The 21147-nt window shown below is 38.0% G+C and overlaps 1 protein-coding gene across 4 annotated transcripts in view; it reads left to right on the top strand.

Moving 5' to 3' along the window:
• spaca6 (sperm acrosome associated 6) overlaps window positions 1–21147 on the top strand; it is a 45142-nt gene that overhangs the window by 20657 nt on the left and 3338 nt on the right. The window contains exons 1-5 of one of the 4 annotated variants that reach the window (XM_051865911.1): window positions 13792–13952; window positions 16604–16690; window positions 17407–17478; window positions 17771–17794; window positions 20891–20968. In XM_051865911.1, the coding sequence (XP_051721871.1) occupies window positions 16621–16690; window positions 17407–17478; window positions 17771–17794; window positions 20891–20968 (244 nt within the window). In that variant the 5' untranslated portion in view covers window positions 13792–13952; window positions 16604–16620. Of the gene's footprint in view, window positions 1–13791; window positions 13953–14559; window positions 15201–15635; window positions 15947–16603; window positions 16691–17406; window positions 17479–17770; window positions 17795–20890; window positions 20969–21147 lie in introns of those variants that run through there. The other 3 variants (XM_051865912.1, XM_051865909.1, XM_051865910.1) reach the window with 3 other exon arrangements.

Here is a 21147-nt window from a genome sequence, read left to right as displayed (position 1 = left end):
CTTTTTCCGTTGTAGCCCCCCGTCTATGGAACCAATTGCTTTTGGACATCCGCCTTGCACCTTCGATTACCATTTTTAAATCAAAATTGAAAACATATCTCTACTCCCTAGCATTTTAATATTTTAATATTATTTTGCTGTTTATTGTCTGTTTTGTTTGGTTTTTTGCTCTGTTTTATTTCTGTTTTAATTTCATTTTATGTTTCCTCACTCTGTTCAGCACTTTGGATAGCTCTGCTATGTTTAAATCTGCTTTATAAATAAAATTTACTTACGTACTTTTCAAGGCCCAGAAAGGTAGTAAAGACATCGTTAAAATAGTCCACGTGACTACAGTGGTTCAACCTTAATGTTATGAAGAAACGAGAATACTTTTTATGCGCAAAAACGAAACAAAATTAACTACTTTATTCAACAATTTCTTCTTTTCCCTGGCAGTCTCCTATGCTGTTGATGTTGTAAACAGCACAGCGTCAGCCAATACTTAGCTGGCGTTCTGACGTAGAACCCGGAAGCGCTGCACTGTGTTTACTACGTGAACAGCATAGGAGACTGACAGGAAAGAGAAGAAATTGCTAAATAAAGTTGTTATTTTTGTTTTGTTTTTGCGCACAAAATGTATTCTTGTCGCTTCATAACATGAAGGTTGAACCAACAAAGGTCTTACGGGTTTGGAACGACATGAAGATGAGTAATTAATGACAGAAAATTGATTTTTGGGTGAACTAACCCTTCAACCCAACAATTGGGTTTGTTCATATTTTACCCAAATTTGGGTTGAAACAACCCAGCATTTTTTAGAGTGTATGCTAAGGCTATTATAAGTGTTTAGAAAAGTTGCTCCGGCTACTTTTTGTGTGGGAGTGGAGTAGGTTAGTTGTCACAATGAGCAAGAAAGGTTGATATGGAGCCTGTTGGCAAAAAGAGAACACAACAGAGCTCGTAATAAACAAGAATCAACATTGGCTTGGCTTTTCAGAGACGGCGAGATTTAAAAATGTTGTAAAAGCGATGCAGAGATGGCAGCAGGTGAGTAGGGTATTTTATTGAACAGATAAATTGCCATATTTAGCTCTTTAACAGAGTTCATTGTAAAGCATTATCTATTGTGAAGGGTTTATATTCATCCACACAGTCACACAGAGCCGAAGAACAACCAAAACAATGTTTTTCTGCAAAATGCATTTTGTTTTTTTACATGGTGTACCTTTAAAATTTTAATGATTTAAGCCTGATTAATTTGCTTAGTCTTTTCAACTTTAACCACTTGAATACCTTTAAATTAACTGTTTTTTTATTTATAGTTACCTCATGTTTCCAATGAGCACCACTGGTCATACATATAGTGCTCTGGCAGCACACCCATTTTCTACTTTTTGAGGATATATTAACTTTGTTATGCATATAAATGCCTTTGAAACATCAACATTCAAGAGATGACAGTGGAAAAAAATGGTAATGGTAACATAAAAAGATGCACCAGTTTATCTGGCAACGGAGTAATAAGGTCCTCGGCAGTCTCTCTACTGGGCTTTTCACGGAGAAGTATGTGGCCCTGCATGTGCGTTGCGGTGTGAGGTAGTTGGTTGTATGGTTTCGCATAATAAACAGCCCGGAGATAACTGTACAACCTTCTAGCTTTCCCTGCGGCTGCACGCTTACGGCTATCAGGACCCAACTATGATGGCAGAAGCAGCATGGGATGAGCTCATGTGGACAGCCAGGAGCAATGATTCAGTTACAGCATGTCTATGTAGTGGATATGTGACTTGTTAAAGACCTGCTAGGGGTCCCAGATTGAGCCATCAGAGATTCAAACTCTCATTTAAAATCTGGAAGTAAACCAAGTTGTAGGATATTGGAAAAATGTAATACAATAAAACAATGTGATCTAGAATGATTCATAAATATTAAAGAATCTGCACTATTTTTAGGTCACTAATCAAATATGCAAATTTGTGAGATAAACACTTTTTACAGACAGTCAGATATTCTTCTGTTGAAGCTCAAGATGGTCTTTGGATCATTGTCAAATCATGCAGGAGAACATGATCATCAACTTGTGGAATGGTAATTTTTCATTTCAACTTTTCACAAATTGTTGTGCGGATTTTATAATTTGTAATGATGAAAAAGTTGTATGAAATGCAAAACAGAAGCACTTTCACTAGCCTCCGACTCTTGGACCCCACTGTATGTCATGCAACACATGATGTTCAAATCTGACTGTACTTTGGCCCCGTTTACACTAGTGCATTTTTGTTTTAAAATGCATACGTTTCGCTACGGTTACACCTGTCGTTTACACTACGCCGGCGTTTTCGAACTTTGAAAACAGAGACTTTCGAAAATGCTGCAGACCCCATTTTAGCTTGAAAACGCCGGGGTTACATTTTAGTATAAACGGACCAAAACGGAGACTTTTGAAAACGATGGCGTGGCTGCCCACGTTTGCTCTGCGTATCCTTGACGACCGTGTAAACAGTAACATGGAGAATGAACTGCAATCTTTGCTGGGTTTGTTGTCATTTTTAGCAGCAATTGTGCAGTTAAACTCTGCATTTTTTTTAATACTGCAGCTGCCTACATGCGCAAGAAGCAACTGTTTACACGTGTACGCGCATGCTTAGTATGCATTAACGGTCATGTGACATGCGTTTTCGGCCGTGTAGTGTAGACGGAGATCGTTTCTGAAACACTGTGGAAATGCCAGTGCAGACGAGGATCGTTTTCATTTTAAAACGCAGTTTTAAAACAAAAACGCACTAGTGTAAACAGGGCCTTTATTGCTGCATGCAATACCAAAGACAAGCTTTTTTTATTATACATTGGAAACTTCAGCAGCAGGTAGTTTAAGGTAGTGTGCATGTTGTGAAGTCAAAGTCATTCTTTGTCTGGTGGTGGCAGAGGAATGTAAATGACACAAAAGCAGCAGCCCTTCGTAGTCTGTATCATATAAAGATTGATAAGCAACGCATTCGTGAAAATGAATTTTTGTCAGACCAATGGTATGCGGCGTCGTGTATGTATTGGCGTTAGAAATGCTGAGAACATTTTAGTACTGATATATTGCCACTGGCATCCAATTAGATAAAATGTCTGATAACCAAGACTTTCAGATCATGCTTTTTTAATCTTTTTTTTTTTTAATTAAATGCTTATTAGATTACATATTTTATATCAGATGAATGATTTATTTTCTCTAATAAATTTTCTAAATTAACTAAGTAATTTTTAACTGTAGAATACTGATATGAAATTATGAGTGAACATTTTTTCACTCAGAAACAGCAGAAACAGTTAACAAAGCAAAAAGCTTTTGCTGCTTGTTTGTGTGTGTTTGTGTGTTTATTTGTTTGTGCCTCCTATCTCTGCATCGCCATCCAAGTCATCCCCATCCTCCTCCTCCTCCTCCCCATCTCCCCCTGTGTGTCTGGCTGGTGGCTCAGACAGCCAGCATCCGCATTGCGTTGTAGCTCTCTTTTACTCCCCCTCTGTCTCTCTCTCTCTCTCTTTTTATTCTCTTTCTCCCTCACTCTGTCTCTTTCTTCCTCTTTCACCTCTATAGGGTGGGAAAAAGGGCATGTATCAGCATATATCCTACTGGAGGTGTGCTGAGAGGTTGTTCTGTGGTCAGATGTCGATAATTTCTCTGTTGTATATTGAAGATTCAGTGTTCAGTTCACACACCATAATGGTATGTGTTAAAATGATATGTTTCGGTGTCTGTTCTCCATTGCTGTGTGCCTGCGACACAGACTGGACCAGTTCTGCCCTCATATTCTGCTTTAATTTCATACCCTTCACCCACTTCCACTGCTTCTCTATTACTGCTGCTCAGATCAGCTTCATTCACACAAATAATTGGCACGTTTTGTTACAGAATCTCAATTTTATGATAAATGTGGTGTGTGTATGTGCTTGCAAACGCTTGCTTGTGCATTTAAAGTTGTGTGTGTCCTGTGGTTGAGTGTATTTGTATTGGGGAAACCAGGGCAAGTTGTCACAATGGATGTGTCTTAGTAACTATTTTTTGAGTCAAAAATCCAGCTACTGAAATATGTTTTTCCAGCAGTGTTTTTTTATGTTGGTTTTAAACTTGTTAGTCTTAAATATTTATTTTATAATTTTATATTTTATTTTATTAGCTTCAGTATGCACAATTTAACCACACTATACATTCTATATAATTAAGGTAGATTTTAACTGAAAGGTTGATCTGTGGTTTTAGCACAATGGTATTTTTTTTTTTTTATTGGATCCAAATTTTTTATTGGAGCTGCTCATATTAAATGTAATACTTTTATACAATTTATTATTTTCATTAATTTTTAGACAATATTAAAATATTTGCTGATATTTTTAAATGGTGCATTTAATATTTATTTCTATATATTCATCACTTTTCATATATGCACTACCTTTCAAAAGTTTGGGTTTTGAGTTAATATAAAAATACTTTTATTCAGCAAGGGCACATTAAATTGATCAAAAGTGACAGTAAAGACATAATGCTGCAAAAGTATTATATTTCAAATAAATGCTGTTCCTTGAACTTTCTATCCATCAAAGAATCCTGAAAAATAAATTCCAGTTTCCACAAATATTAACTGTTTTCTGAGCTTTATAATGGCAGTGAACGGGACCAACGAGTATGAGCTGAAGAAAGTGCTTCCATCCACATCCATCCATCATAAACGTGTACTCCACACGGCTCCGGGGGATTAATAAAGGCCTTCTGAAGCGAAGCATTTGTGTAAAAAAAATATCCATATTTAACAAGTTATTAAGTAAAATATCTAGCTTCCGCCAGACCGCCTTCCGTATTCAAATTACGAAAAAAAACGGAACTGGCGTTGCATCAGTTAAGCTTTTTCCGTAAGTTGAATAGGGAAGGCGTAGGACATAGCGTAAGCTTTTTGAACTGCAAGAGTTTTACACTTTCTTCGTAAGTAGAATACAGAAGGCGGACTGGCGGAAGCTAGATATTTTACTTTATAACTTGTTATATATTATATAACTTGTTATATATATATATATATATATATATATATATATTTATTTATTTTTTATTTTTTTACACAAACGCTTCGCTTCAGAAGGCCTTTATTAACCCCCGGAGCCATGTGGAGTATGTTTATGATGGATGTGGATGGAGGCACTTTCTTCAGCTTCATACTCATGACCACTGTTCACTGCCATTATAAAGCTCGGATGCATCAGGATATTTATTAATATACCTCCGTTTGTGTTCATCAGAATGAAGAAAGTCATATGCACCTAGGATGGCATGAGGATGAGTAAAGCTTGGGGTAATTTTCATTTGAAAGTGAACTAATCTTATAAGAAATGTTTCTTGAGCAGCAAATCAGCATATTAGAATGATTTCTGAAGGATCATGTGAAACTGAAAACTGGAGTAATGATGCTGAAACTTCAACTTTGCCATGCAGGAATAAATTACATTTTAAAATATGTTTATTTTAAATTGTAATAATATTTTATAAAATTACTGTATTTTACTGTATTATCAATTACATTCAGCCTTGGTGAGCATTAAAGACTCCTTTCAAAAACAATTAAAAATCTTACAGACCACAAACATTTACACTTTTGCAAGTGTATATATATAAATCTATCCATATAAAACCTACCCTGAAAAATAATGTTACCTAGAGTGCTAACTATCCCCAGTCTTTCCTATTTTGTAGCACAACCATCCTTCTCCAACTCAAACCTGAGTGGAAATTTTCCTGACATTTGTCTGGTGACTCGAGGAAGCGGATGTCTTGCCACGTGATGAGCGGTTCAGTTGAGAGTGACTTAGAAGTGTGGCCACCCGGGCCCTGAAATGGGGGGACCTGCACCAAGCACGGTGACGTCATTCCTCCAGCAAGAACCTCAGTGCTTTGTCTCATTGTGCTCCCTTATTGCAGGCATGCAGTACACTGGACAGCATTGCAGCGTCCGTGCACACGGAGACCGCACAAAGCAGCTCAAAGTAAAAATAAAAAAGAGATGTAAAAAAAATACAAAAGAAGTAAGGGGAGAACATTAGAAAATATAAAGGGCGAAAGGAGATGGAGGGGTAGATATTTAGAGAAAATAAGAAGAAGCATAGAAATGAACATGAAAGAGAACCAGATAAAGCACAAGCTTTTGCAAATAACACCTAGACTGCCTGCAGTCAGCAACACTAATAACAGCTGTTGCCATCCCTCTGTGTTGTGGAAATGGAGGTTATTAAGCATTCCCTTTGAATAAGCTGCTGTAAAGCTAATGTACAGCCGATCCATACTAGTGGGCCTTTCATGTTCCTGCGCATCAATGTCTGAACGTCTTTATCTCAGACTGTACTAATAAAGATGTCTGCAGCAGACATTTTGGCTCCAGAACAAGGGGCTTTCATACCCGCTGGTTGCGATGGCACGAAAAGGGGCTATTCCCTCTTAGCTCTTCCTCATTGCTATTTGAGCCTATCTTTGTCTTTGTTACTGTTCGCTCTCAAAGCAAAACGAGTAGCCACCCCCACTCACTGTACCAGCATGTCATAAATCATATTTAAACGCTACACCTCCACTGAGGCTGTGGGACTGGAGTGTGGCTGGCTAAAGAGGCCATGTGAGGACAATGCAGCATTTAGTCTTAGAAATGAATGTTTGAAGCAGATTAAATTGTTTCTAACTTTTGATTTTTCCAGATAACTGTTGATGTGCTATGATTTTGCTATCATTCTCAGATGCATAAGTGCGTGTATGTCTATAAATGTGAATTTATACATTTTTTTTAGACACATACAATGCATTTCTGTGACACATGACCTGATTATAGTATTATTTTCCAAAGGGTACCATTAATATATATGGCATGTCACATTAAGTGGATAATACAGTTTGACGCACAATATCCCTGACAATATTGTTTTATTTGTTGTTTAAAGGGATAGCTTACCCAAAAAATTTAAATTCTACCATTTTTTTACTGGTCCTTATGTCATTCCAAACCTGTTTGACTTACTTTCTTATGCAAACATGCAAAAAATATTGTGGCTCAAAAATATTTTGATACTTTGTTTTGTCTATTCATTGAAAGTCAATGGGGTTCAATGTTGTTGGACCCTAGAACATTGGACCCCATCAACTTTCTCTAAATGAATAAAATACATTTTTCAAAGTATCTTCTTTTGTGTTCTGCAGAAGAAAGAAAGTCATACAGGTTTGGAAATGACAGAATTATATATATTTTTTTGCATGAACTATCCTTTTAATGTCCATTTTAACCTGCTGCAAGTGGATTCAAATGCACAAAATGCGATGCTTCAGGTGCTGAAAAATATATGTAGTACTGTGTGAGCACATTAGTGCACAAGTAGCTATAGCCGTTTTGCTGTACTGATGTAGCCGTGCGGCATGTCAGGAAGACTGAGCGTAATCTGATGAGACGTACCCGCAGATTGATTAACAGAAGATTGCGGCAAACGCGGGGAGTAATATTTTCTAGCGCTTTATCATTTTGCTAGCCTGATGCTCTGTGGCTTCTCACCCTGTTTGAGATTCTGACCCTCCCCCTTCGTTTCCCATTCCTTCCTACTCTCGACTCTCTTCTCCTCTCCCCTTTGCCCCCTCCCTGCTCCCTCTGTCTCTCACACACATTTCATCTCTCAGACGCACGCATACACGAGCGCACAGACTGCGAAAGAAGGGGGGCAGGGGTAGTAACGGAGACACGATGCCTGAAAAAACGTGAGCGAGGGAAAGCGAGAGAGAGAGAGAATAGGGATGTTGTAGGCTAGGGAGGGACTGAGAGGAAAAAAGCGAGAGTTTGAGATTGGGGACAAGGCATGTGAGTGCTTGAGATGCTGAGAAGAGAGACAGAGTGATGGAAGACTCAAAGGCAAAGGCAGAAAATGTGTGTGTGCGTGAGTGTCTGTCTGACAGGGAGGACACAGTCTGAGGGGCTCGTGGTGCTGTAGACTATAGGATTGCTGTAGGGGAGGTAGGTTGTGTGCTACCTATGGGATCAGTGTGATTGTCTTTGCTCTACCTGCTTGTGAGCTCATTGTCTGTGTGTCTGACTGGCTGTCTGACTGTTTTTCTCTTTCCATAGAAAGAGGGAGAGATGACCAGACACTTAGATTGGACCTATAGAGAGTAGAAAGGATGGACGTTTTCTCGTTTTCTTTCACTTTGTCTTTGTCTCATCAGGTTTAACTTTTCGGAGTCAGACACATTTCCGCATCCTTCATGCTGCACGTGAGCTGTTTTTTTCGTCTTATTTGCTTAGTTTTCGACAGACTTCGTATGTCGACATGCACTTTTTTTCGCCACAAAGGTTGACATTGTCAAAGTCTGCATGTCCAGATGCCATGATAAGGTAGTGTATCTCCTTTTGGATTTTTGCCATTCACCTTTGCTACATCATCATGCATTTTTTTGGGGCACAGCAGAGGCTTGTATTTGTCGTAGACAGTTTATTGTGGCACTTGTGATTGACACACCTGTGCACAGATGATGTGTCTCTAATGCAGAGATGGAGTGATGCTTTGAAGTACGCTTGTTTGGTTTATTAAAAGCGTGTTTTTTTGGTATGTTTTAAAAAGACAATAGAACTGTGGGTTTAACTACTACTGCAGTCATTTTCATTATTCATGACACTGTGATGTTTGAGAAATATTTTATCATCATAGTATTTTTGAATCTGTATACAGTCTAGTGTTGCATGTCTACAACCGCCTAGTCTCAATCAGTGTCGACTCACACATTTTATTTTATTTTTTTAAAGAAACATTTTTATTATTGATAATCTTTCCCCATTTAGTGATGGTCAGGATGACGAATTTTAACAGTTTGGTGTCTCTACTCACTCAGTCACTGTGTCAGTTGTACCAGCTGTCTGCCAAGAAGGGGCACTATTGCACCATTTTATCTTCTTCGGGTCCCCATTTGCAGTTTGTGCACTGTGTAACATGAATCCACTTGTTTAGCCTCCTAAAATGTTAATATTGGATATATTCATATTTGTATTATTTTTATCTTAACAGGTTTCAACCAAACACCTGGACATTGGGGGGAAATTGGATTACTTCCACATACTGTTGCTGTCGCTATTCCATTTAGCCCTGTCCTCATGTTACCTGGTGACAGCTGAAGGTGCCGTTCAAGTGTTAACATGGTTCTGGCTGTTTTTGTTGATGATTTATGGCTTTTTATTTAATGATTTACTAAGAATTACTTCACACTCTAAGTTCATTTTATTTGATCAGTTTTTCTAATGGTTGTTATGTAATATTGCGGAGAAATCCTCTATCTTCGTCTCAGGAGTCAGCGAATGTACCTTTGATTTTTCCAAAGGAAAAGCTCCTCAGGCGGATGAGGTTTTCCTAAAGCTCCTTGTAGATTCGTGCAGAGGATGATGCCACTGCTTACAGCCTCTGCGGTGAAACATATTGCAGTAAAAGTACCCATCAACAACACCCCATGGTTTTATTATGACTGACACAACACAGTTTGGTGCAAACATTATGTGTTTACTGCTCTCTGTGTGCCTTCACTGTCTGAACAGAGTGAGGGTGAAAATCTGGACAGCGCAATGCAGTCGGCGCCCTTTTTCCAGGTGCTTTAAATGTTTTGAAGGCATCAGTAAAAAGAAAACATGTTTGAAAGCATGACGTATTTGTGCATTAATTCCAGCAACATGGTCCTGTTTTTTCACAGTATGTCTCTTTGTCCCTGAGACCCTTAACCTGTGAGGTCAAACTAGGTCACAGGTGAGGTCCTCAGGAACAGGGCTGCATGCGCCGTCATCCCAAAAAGTCAAACAAAGGGAAAACATTTGCCTTTTTATTGTGTCTTTAAATCAATTTTAACTGTATTATCAGAACCTGATTAAACATGCTGAAAAAGAGCAGTTTTATGTGTAGATTTGGAGTTCTTACACTGTAAATTATTAGATTGTGCTCCAGATGAGGTAGTGAATACTGGGGACACACCCTATTGGCTGGCTTTATTTTCTACACAAAGAAATGATCCAATGAGAAGACAGCCAAGGGTGGTGACCCCATAATATTATCAACACTCATACTATCATTCGGTGCATACAAGACAAGACAGATATATTTATGGACATACTGTACAGAGTTGTTGATGCAAATATGTCAATATGCATTATCATCTGATGCTCTCATAGTACCTTGTTTTTAAATATCAGTGAGCTTTCTTACTTTTATGTGCGTAATTGGTTCATGCTTATCAATGAAGCTATTTTTTTTTTTTTTTTTTTTTTAATCATTAATGAAAGAGAAATTAAACATCCCACAAAGAGAATTTTTAGTTGTTTGGTGCAATTATGTGTTTACTGCTCTCTGTTCACCTTGACAGCTTGAATGAAGTGAGTGTGAAAATGTTACTGAATCTGAGCGGCGCAATGCAGTCCAAACCCCTTTTTTCAGGTATAATTTGTAATACTTATCAATAGTCCTCTTTTAAACTGATGCAAAAGAAATTCAAGCACAAGTTGTAATTGCTGCATAACATGTATATTGTGACTGCTTAAATTAATACATGGTGTTAACTAACCACATAATGTGTATTATATTATAGCTGTATATTACTGTCATATGGACATTACTTTGACAAACTCATTTTGTATATTGAAACAAGCATTTTCTGTAAAGCTGCTATGTGCTATATGTATTGTGAAAAATATTATACAAATAAACTTGAATTGAATGGAAATGAAACATCCCACAAAGCATCATCGAAACATGTTAGACGCAAAGGTTTCTATCATGGCTGTCGATAAATCCCAAATATAACATTTCATATTGTAGAAAAATGTCACTGTCCCACATGTGACGCACATTCGAATTCACACATTGAAAAATGAACCCAAGAAAAAGGGACACCGACACTCCATGATATGTTAATTTTTCAGCACACCCTCTGTGACTTTATGGCCTCCTGTTGGAAGGCCAGCTGTAGAATAAGCATCTCAGGACAGTGCGGCGCAATGCTACCTGTCTTCTGATCATTACTTATAGGCCGTCTCTGGCAGGCCTGCGGTGGGGCTCCTGCTCACTATTGATTGGCTTGTCTTTGCAGAGACAGATGAATGCATTAGTACCCAAGTCGCTCCTGCCACGGGAAATATATTAACTTCATGTATTAGGCACCCTGTCTCGTTACCATGGCGACACTTTGGAAAAGACAGGGAAGAGGGGGTGGAGGGAGGAGAGGGTGTTTTGGGGTGATGGAATAGGGGGGAGGGGTGTGGGATATGGGATGCAATGAGCTTGTGGTCTTGATTGGTAGTCCTCTCTCTATTTCTCAGGCACACACACATTGACTATGTTGGGAGTCCTTCCCCATCCTACCATATTAGTTTTTTTTTTTGTTTAATATGTTTCAACCTTTATATTGATCTATTTAAAATGGCAATTATGCTTTTTCTAATGTCACATTATTGTAATTTGATGTTTTGTCTTTTTCCTTTCTTTCGTCTGCTGCTCAGAGATCAGTGATCGATCACATGCACAGAATGCCTTTTCTTTTCCCTTTGTTCCAGTCAATTTGGATCATTTGCAATATCACGGCACCCCACCACCATCATCAACAGGCACACAGGCATCACCCTCTCCCTCCCATTTTCCTTCTCTCTCTTTCCCCTCTCTCTTTCACACACACACTCCCGATCTCTTCACTTTGCAGCAAAATGATGCATAATGGGAGCAGGAAGAGGGTTGAAAGACAATGGAGTAAATTAGTAACAAGAAATAGTGTAGAACACTACACAAGACCACCATGAACATCACATGGATATATTGCTTTTGTCTGGAGTCACTGCATGATCAAGACAAACTAGCCTCACCTATGTTAAAGGGATAGTTCACCCAAAAATTAAAATTCTGCCATCATTTGCCCACTCTCATGTCATTCTAAATCTTTAAGTCAGACTTTCTTTTTTTATGTGGAACACAAAAGGAGATATTTTGAAGAATGTTGGTAACCAAACAGTTTCGGCTCCCATAGACTTCAATTGTATTTTTTCTATATAATGGAAGTCAATCGGAACCCACCAGTATTCTTTAAAATATCTTCTATGTTCCACAGAAAAAACAAAAGTCATACAAGTTTGGAAAGTAGTAGTGAGTAAATGATGAATTTTCATTTTTAGGTGAAACACAATTTTCATTTTTGGGTGGACTGACTCTTTAAAGTAAATAAATTATGTAATTTATTACTCATCCTGATGTCGTTCCACACCCATAAGACCTTCATTCATCTTCGGAACACAAATTAAGATATTTTTGATAAAAATCCGATGGCTCAGTAAGGCCTGCATCGCCAGCAAGAACACTCCCTTTTTCAATGCCCAGAAAGCTACTAAAAACATATTTAAAACAGTTCATGTGAGTACAGTGGTTCAACCTTAATATTATAAAGTGACGAGAATACTTTTTGTGTGACAAAAATAACGACTTTATTCCACAATATCTAGTGATGGGTGATTTCAAAACACTGCTTCATGAAGCTTCGAAGCTTTAGGAATCTTTTGTTTCGAATCAGTGGTTCAGAGCGATTCGAACCACTGATTCGAAACAAAAGATTCGTAAAGCTTCAAAGCTTCATGAAGCAGTGTTTTGAAATCACCCATCACTAGATATTGTTGAATAAAGTCGCTATTTTTGGCGCACAAAAAGTATTCTCGTCACTATATAATATTAAGGTTGGACCACTGTAGTCACATGAACTGTTTTAAATATGTTTTTAGTAGCTTTCTGGGCATTGAAAAAGAGAGTGTTCTTGCTAGCGATGCAGGCGTTACTGAGCCATCGGATTTTATCAAAAATATCTTAATTTGTGTTCCAAAGATGAACGAAGGACTTGTGGGGGTGGAACAACATGAGGGTGAGTAATAAATGACATCATTTTGATTTTTGGGTGAACTAGCCCTTCAAGAAAACTACATAAGCCTATCCACAAGTTTCCTACGCCCCATGAGGCCTTGCGTCAAAAGTGGGAGCGTCTTCCGGTTCGAAGTAAACAAGCTGGACGTGACACTCATTCATTCAACAGTTGACAGTCATTCAAGATTTAGCGATCCAAACTTGCGAACGTTTGGGTTTAACTTAAAGATTTAAGATTCCAGCATCAATATTTGAACAATGTTTTGCAATACAAATTTTTACAGTAACAGTAATTTATTAATTTATGTTAGGAGTGCACATCAATCATGCTAAATCTAACTGATATTTATATTGACATAAAAAGAAAACACATACCTATTCAGTTGCACCTGCTTCCATTTATTTACGATCACAAGAATGCACAAAACAACTCCATTACGGTTTTTAAGTCCAAAGGCTTACACATTTAGAAATATATTGATAACATACCCTATGTTTACGTCATTTTTCTGAGCATTTCTATTAATTTTCCTCTAAATTATGTGATGATTGCAATCCGAGGACGTTTGAGCGATCTCTCCTGTCTATCTATCCTGATCCTTTCAGCCAGAGCAACAGAGGGAGCTCATGAGAGGAAAACAGGAGTTATGAGTTATACGAGTTAACCGGAGTGTGTGAATCTGTGAAAGATATGCCCATGCATCCGGTATCAACAAAGGCACAGGGAAGAGAGAGATAAAACATTAAACCAAATAAATACACGATTATAATCATATAAGAAATGTCTACGTTCCTCAAGCAGTCTCTGGTATTTTCCATAAACGTGTGTATTTATTATCGCAATGGTTAACATAAATAGCCTTTAGCATCGCATATATGACAGTGGAAATGCGACTGGCTCTGGCACGCACGGCACCAGTAGAAGTAAAATATCACATCATAAGGCTTTGGTGCTAGCATCAGTGACAGGTGAAGAACAGACAGCGGGTTCTTCATGTGTTTCAGGGCCAGGATGCTCTTGTAGACATGCAGCAGCACTTTTGTGGAAGGTCAGTAAAGTAAAGGACAATTAAGGGCACGAAAACTGTTTATTGTATTGTGATATTATTAACTAATAAATGTACTAAACTGAAATGTTGTCCCTGAGTGCCGTAGCGACATCTCTCATTAAGGTTTGCAACTTTACAAAGTAAACAATGATCCGAAAAACACTTGGCCTCTTCGCTAATTAGCACACAAAATACCATTGGTATGCTAACTCCGCCGCCTCACCGGAAGTTGTACCCACGTTCTTTTTTACAGTAGCGCCCCGCGGAAACAGGTGGATAACCCAGGGGTGTCCAAACTTGGTCCTGGAGGGCCACTGTCCTACAGAGTTTAGCTCCAACTTGCCTCAACACAACTGCCTGGAAGTTTCTAGTATGGCTAGTAAGACTTTGATTAGCTGGCTCAGGTGTGTTTAATTGGGGTTGGAGATGAACTCTTCAGAACAGTCACATGTGGCCATCCAGAAGCAGGATTGGACACCCCTGCTATAATTGATTGAAACTGCATTATTAGACTTTAATAGTTATATTTTAATTGTAACACAAATAATCACCATCTTATCTATATTAAAGCATTTTTACACAGAAAAAGCGGCACAGAAACCAACTCTGTAACGGCATAAAATCACAAAAATGTGCATTTACACAGAATGTTTAATGCTTCTCTGAAGCGGCATAAATGCATTTACACAGAAATTAAAATAGCGGGAAACAATGCTTTGAACATTACTATTTTAAAACTACAGTTTTAACAAAATGAATTTAAAAATAATCAAATAATAAACAATGAAATAAAACTCAAAATAAAAAAAATATTTTCTCTGCGTGCTATAGCTATCTCACGCTTTGATGTTTGTCATAATTCTGTGGTACTGTTATCTTCTATTTCTTAATAAAATTGTTACATTTGGATCAAGTGCTACAAAAAATGATGAATTTTTACACCGGGTACATCACCGCAGAAGAGGGCGAAAGTTTTTTTTTTTTTTTTTTCAAAGAGCCATAAAGTCACTGGCACAACAAACGAACATTGATGCTAGCGTTAGCATTTCAGGCAGAATAGCAGATGTCACCAGACCGTCGTGTGTGGGTGAAAATATCTTCCTCAAAGAGAGGATTTTTGGAATATAACATAACAATACACAATTACAGTGACGCTGATTGTGTTAAGCATTTACCGTATCTGAGAGAAATGTAGCAGCGCAGTGATCTGCCCCTTCAAAGGAAGATTATAAACGGAGACTTCACGGTGTGAGTACAGGACACTTTTACTTCACTGTCTCTTGTTGGTATACATTTTTTTTTTAAATTTTCCTAAAACAATATGAAGCGAGGTCTATATTTTGTCTCCCGATTTTGATTCTCGCGCCGCCTGAGCTGACAGTGCTTTTGGTTGTCATGACAATGACATAGTTTAGTGCGGCAAAAGCTCGCGTTCATTTACACTGAACCAAAACAGTATCAGAATCGCCTTTGATGCTAGGGGCTGAGGTGGGTCAGGCCCGGCGTATTTTAGGTCTGCTTTTATGTGGCATTGCGTCTTTACACAGAATTTTGAGCAGGTACAGACCCGGCTTAACTCGGCTGTGTAAAGATGCCTTTGCTGGGTTAATGCAGAGCCGTTAAAAACCGTTTTCCAACGGTTATATACTGGGCTAATGTAATAACTATTTCGTCATGATGATGTAATCATTCAACTGAATTTTCTCAAGCTGTTTAGTTTCATAATATTTCCTCAAGAACGTTGAGAAATAACACAGTAACAGTTCCAGTAAAAACAGAAATGTTTGTGTTGATTGTGAAGCTGTTGCTTTTCAGCTCGTTTATTAGCACAGCCTTGAATTGTTATCAGTGCTTTATCGATGTCGATGACAGTCTTCGTTTGTGTTGGGGCCATATTCTTACCGAATATAATATAAGGAATGTAGACTCTTGTTTCAAAACACTGGATCGCATATTCAACAATGAACCGAGAGTAACGGAGGCAGGGAAAGTAGGTAAGAATTAAGAAATCACATACTATTATTATTATGCTACTAAGCAATGCCTGCCGTACGAGAAGTTGTGCTGTAGTGTCGTCACAGCTAAAGGATTTGTGAGTACCGATGCGCAGTGTGATATATTCGCAATACGGCACGGCCTCGAGGGTCGTTTTGCTTTTTATAATACGTTTATTTTTTATAATAAAAATGTTAACAACCTAAATATTATTAAATGTTGTTTTATGATGTTTTATTACCCAAATTCATGAATGTTATCCTTCTGCTGGTTTACATAGGCCTAGTTCCTAACGTAACACAAAGTTGCTATGCAAGAAAGCTACAGCGCAATTATATTTCTTACAAGAGTTTTGCGTTATTGAAATCCATGATCGGTTTTATCTGTTATATTTTCCATTGTATAAAATGTAAAGTATAAAAATGTCATCAATGTGCATCGTTTGGAAGAAGTGGTCACATTCACGGTTTTCCACACTGTAGTACAATGTTTTCTTCAATATGTAAGATGTGTCCTAATTAACTTGTCACTAATTTCTGTCATTTCTACTCTGTTTTATGAATTTCAGCTAGGTTTTCTTAAACAGTAGCCTAATTAAATTTGATGAAATTTACAGTTTGTTGTTGTACAGCTATTGTTTTGTATTTCCTTCTCAGGAAGAGGCTATGACGTGATGCTGAAGAATATCTTGATAGCTGAAATTATGCCTATAGTGGAGGAATTTGACGAGCAGACAAATGATGGTAACAGATTCATCTAATTCATTTACATATATCCAGCAACCAAGTGATAACTGTTTGTTTGAGACCAGACCTAGGCTCTGACAATTAATTAGTCTATAACCAACAACCTGTAGAAGGATTTACCAGGAGACAACAGAGTAGGCTAAATATTTACTTTCAGATGTGATTCATTTGAAATAGTAGGCTAAATGTGTTGATACTCTTTATCAGTGAACTCCAACAGTACTTAGATTACAAAGGATAAACATGCCTAGAGACTCAGTTTCTTACATAACATATTCTGAAAACTGATGTGTACAAATGTGAAGTGATTGCTTACACTTTCCGCACCCAGAAACGCAGTGTATTTATGACAAGCTGGATGTGGTAAAGCTGTAAACCTGTCCGTTCCAGTGGTTTGATTACAAGTTTTACCTAATACAACAATAATTGATCTATATGCTTCTGAGAAAATACAGATTCTTGAAACTTTTCAAAAAGAAGTGCTTACTTTAGGTGATTTCTAATTGTTCAATAATTAAGTTGTTGATGCAGCATTTTAAGTACAGAGTCCATCTTTCTTTCAAACTGTGGAAAGCGGAAAAGACAGACAGAGACTGACATGAAATGTCAGGGAGAGAGCCTGATAGAACAGACATATATAATCATTGACATGCACGCTTTGAGTGGAATTGAGATAAATGGTTCTGTCCTCCCCTTTCCTCCCTTTTTTTCAGATACAGTGTATGAGTTCAGGTTACAGGCTGCAGCAAACAATTTCATTGCAGCAGCCTCAAGGCTGCCCAGAGGTGAGACTCACATTATCACTTCATTTCTTTTGCTTGGTAAACCATGAAAAACTGGACCTGAGCCTTCATCTTCAAAACTGCAGCTCTCAATTTTTTTTCTGAGTTTTGTCACAATTTCCTCTTATTTCTCTCTATCTTCATAATTTCTCTTGCCTTACAACTCAGTATTAAGCCATCATCCCAGCCATCTCAGTATTAATAACTATTAAATTACTATACATTCCTTGCACATAGATATTGCAGTATCTTAAAGTGTTTTTGTTATTTTTATTTTTATTTCTATTTCTTGCAGCCTCTGGATGTTTCCCCCCATGTGGTGAGTTACCTCTATGTCATGACCCTCCTGATGGAAAAAGTGCTTGTAATGTAATTTGAGGTCTCTCAGATTGCTAGACTGTCAGAAACCTTTGGAGAATCTTTAGGCATCTAAGGTGTCCCAGATATCCCACTGAGTACTTAAGAAACTCATTTCCCTTATGATGGTGTTCCTGTAAAGGCCAGTTCCCACCACACCAACAGACACTTCATTGGGTTTTGTTGGATCAGTGTGTTGCCCCTGTTGGTGTCTGTCTGAGCGTGTTTTCGCAGATTGAACATGCTGAAGCGTCGCTTGTCAGGTCATGGAATGTCTGACGTACTGTAATCTGGTGTTTGTCCACGTTGACGCCGTCTGTCAGTGTGGTGTAAATTTGCCTTATAAAACAGTTCCTGTCCTTGATTCTGATTTGTCAATAGCTGTGTTTTATTCACGATAAAACATGGCTATGAACGCTTCACCCAATGGTTCTGTGTATCACTACATAACACCCTCAGCAACAACTCTTAGCAACATAAAATGGTGTGTTCTCAATTGAAGCTTACTGTATTATGTAGAAGAGTATTGTGAGAAAGAGATCGAGTGAGTGAGTTTATTACCTGTATTCAGATTTAGCATTTTCCTTCAGGTCAGTCCTATGTTCATAATAAAAAATCTGTTTAAATGTCCGATGTATTATCTTGTTCTTTTAACAATTAAGGGGTTTTCCTGTGACTGACAGCACTAGTCAAAGCATTTGTCAGTTGCGTCTTGTTCCGTGTTCACAACAATTCAGTCTTTTCAATGTAAAAGTCTTTGCTACTGACTGATACACTCATAAAGACAGTCTTTGCCGCCATTTAATGGCGTAATAATGTAACTTCTGTTGCTGTTCACGGTCAGGGACTATTTTTTCCTGCGGAAGGAATGCTTTAGTGAAAGTTTACTTCATGAAAGTTGCATTGATACATATTTTTGGCTTTAATATTTGTATTGTGTGGTAACCGTTTTATAAAAGCAATAAGGTACTCGAGGCTAGTGCTGAATCGTGATTAAATCACGGCTGAAGGGTTCGCGATGTGCCTAACAACGCCCTTCAGCCGTGATTTATTCACGATACAGCACAGCCTCTCGTACCTTATTGCTTACTTAAGAACCACTGACCGTCTTTAGAATTCTTGTAGAAAATTCCATCTTTTCTTTGTTGGTTCTTCAGAACAGGGTTTTTAAGCTAGGGCGTTCACTGAAAAAAAATTAATTAATAATAATAATAACAAACATTATTACTGTTTCTTTCTGCTGTAACATTGCAAACACTGATCAGAAAACTTTTTCTATTGACACAAAATTGACACAAAAAAGAAGTCCGGGTCCAGATCATATTTTACAAATATTTATAATAGTTTTATTTTTCACAGTACATGAAAATTTTGTACATGAAAATATGTAGCTGCGTTTATATTTTAGAAAGGGGATCCTTTTGCAAGGGGATTATCATGTTTGGGGGTCCATGGCACCAAAATGTTTAAAACTCCAAAGGGTTGCGCCAGTGTGACGATCTTTTCATTTTAGATAACAATATTCAAGCTCTTCCATACACTTCTTCTCCAAACATACATGCTTTTTGATTTTCAAGTACAGTTTAAAATAAGTATTATACAACCCGAATTCTCAAATCACATGAGCCAATATTTTATTCACAATAGAACATAGATAACATAACAAATGTTTAAACAGAGAAATTTTACACTTTTATCCACTAAATGAGCTCATTTTAAATTTGATGCCTGCTGCAGGTTTCAAAAAAGTTGGCACAGGGGCAGCAAATGGCTGAAAAAGCAAGAAATTTTGAAAAGATTCAGATGGGAGAACATCTAGCAACTAATTAGGTTAATTGATATCAGGTCTGTAACATGATTAGCTATAAAAGAGATGTCTTAGAGAGGCAGAGTCTCTCAGAAGTAAAGATGGGCAGAGGCTCTCCAATCTGTGAAAGAGTGCATAAAAAGATTGTGAAATACTTTAAAAACAACGTTCCTCAATGTCAAATTGCAAAGGCTTTGCAAATCTCATCATCTACAGTGCATAACATCAAAAGATTCAGAGAAACTGGAGAAATTTCTGTGCGTAAGGGACAAGGCCGAAGACCTTTATTGGATGCCCGTGGTCTTCGGGCCCTCAGACGACACTGCATCACTCATCGGCATGATTGTGTCAATGACATTACTAAATGGGCCCAGGAATACTTCCAGAAACCACTGTCGGTAAACACAATCCGCCGTGCCATCTGCAGATGCCAACTAAAGCTCTATCATGCAAAAAGGAAGCCATATGTGAACATGGTCCAGAAGCCCCGTCGTGTCCTGTGGGTCAAGGCTCATTTAAAATGGACTGTTTCAAAGTGGAAAAGTGTTCTATGTTCAGTTCAAAAGCCAGAATCTCTGATGGTATGGGGGTGCATAAGTGCATACGGTATGGGCAGCTTGCATGTTTTGGAAGGCACTATGAATGCTGAAAGATATATAAAGGTTTTAGAGCAACATATGCTTCCCTCCAGACGACGTCTATTTCAGGGAAGGCCTTGTGTATTTCAGAAGGACAGTGCATAACCACATACTGCAGCTATTACAACAGCATGACTTCGTCGTAGAAGGGTCCGGGTGCTGAATTGGCCTGTCTGCAGTCCAGATCTTTCACCTATAGAGAAAAATACGTCAAAGACGACCACAAACTCTTCAGCAGCTGGAAACCTATATCAGGCAAGAATGGGACCAAATTTCAACACCAAAACTCCAGAAACTCATCAACTCGATGCCCAGACATCTTCACACTGTTTTGAAAAGAAAAGGAGATGCTACACCATAGTAAACATGCCCCCATCCCAAATCTTTTGAGACCTGTAGCAGGCATCAGATTTGTGCCAAAAATGAGTTCATTTTGTGCATAAAATTGTTATGTTATCTATGTTCTATTGTGAATAAAATATTGGCTCATGTGATTTGAAAGTCTTTTAGTTTTCATTTTATTTAATTTTATTCGTTTTATTCAAATTTAAAAATGTCCCAACATTTCCGGAATTCGGGTTGTAATATAAATGGGATAAAATGTATTGTTTAGGTTTCCAGGCGCAAGGTGCTGTTTATAACTGCATGACCTGTCAGTACGACTCCTGTGAGTTCCCGCTGGATTGCCCTGGTGAGTTGACAGGCTCCTTCACGTATCCAGTTTTCTGTTCAGTCTACTATGATATGTAGTTCTATGCAGCCCCACACCCACCCACTCTCTCCACACTTGACATGATGGATATGTTATAACTCAACCTGACAGAACCACCTCTGTAATTATGTAACGGCATTTACACAGCGCAGACATCT

The sequence above is a fragment of the Ctenopharyngodon idella genome, chromosome 16, assembly GCF_019924925.1.
Source record: "Ctenopharyngodon idella isolate HZGC_01 chromosome 16, HZGC01, whole genome shotgun sequence".
NCBI classification, from domain to species: Eukaryota; Metazoa; Chordata; class Actinopteri; order Cypriniformes; family Xenocyprididae; genus Ctenopharyngodon; species Ctenopharyngodon idella.
This window is presented reverse-complemented; position numbering and strand designations above follow the sequence as displayed.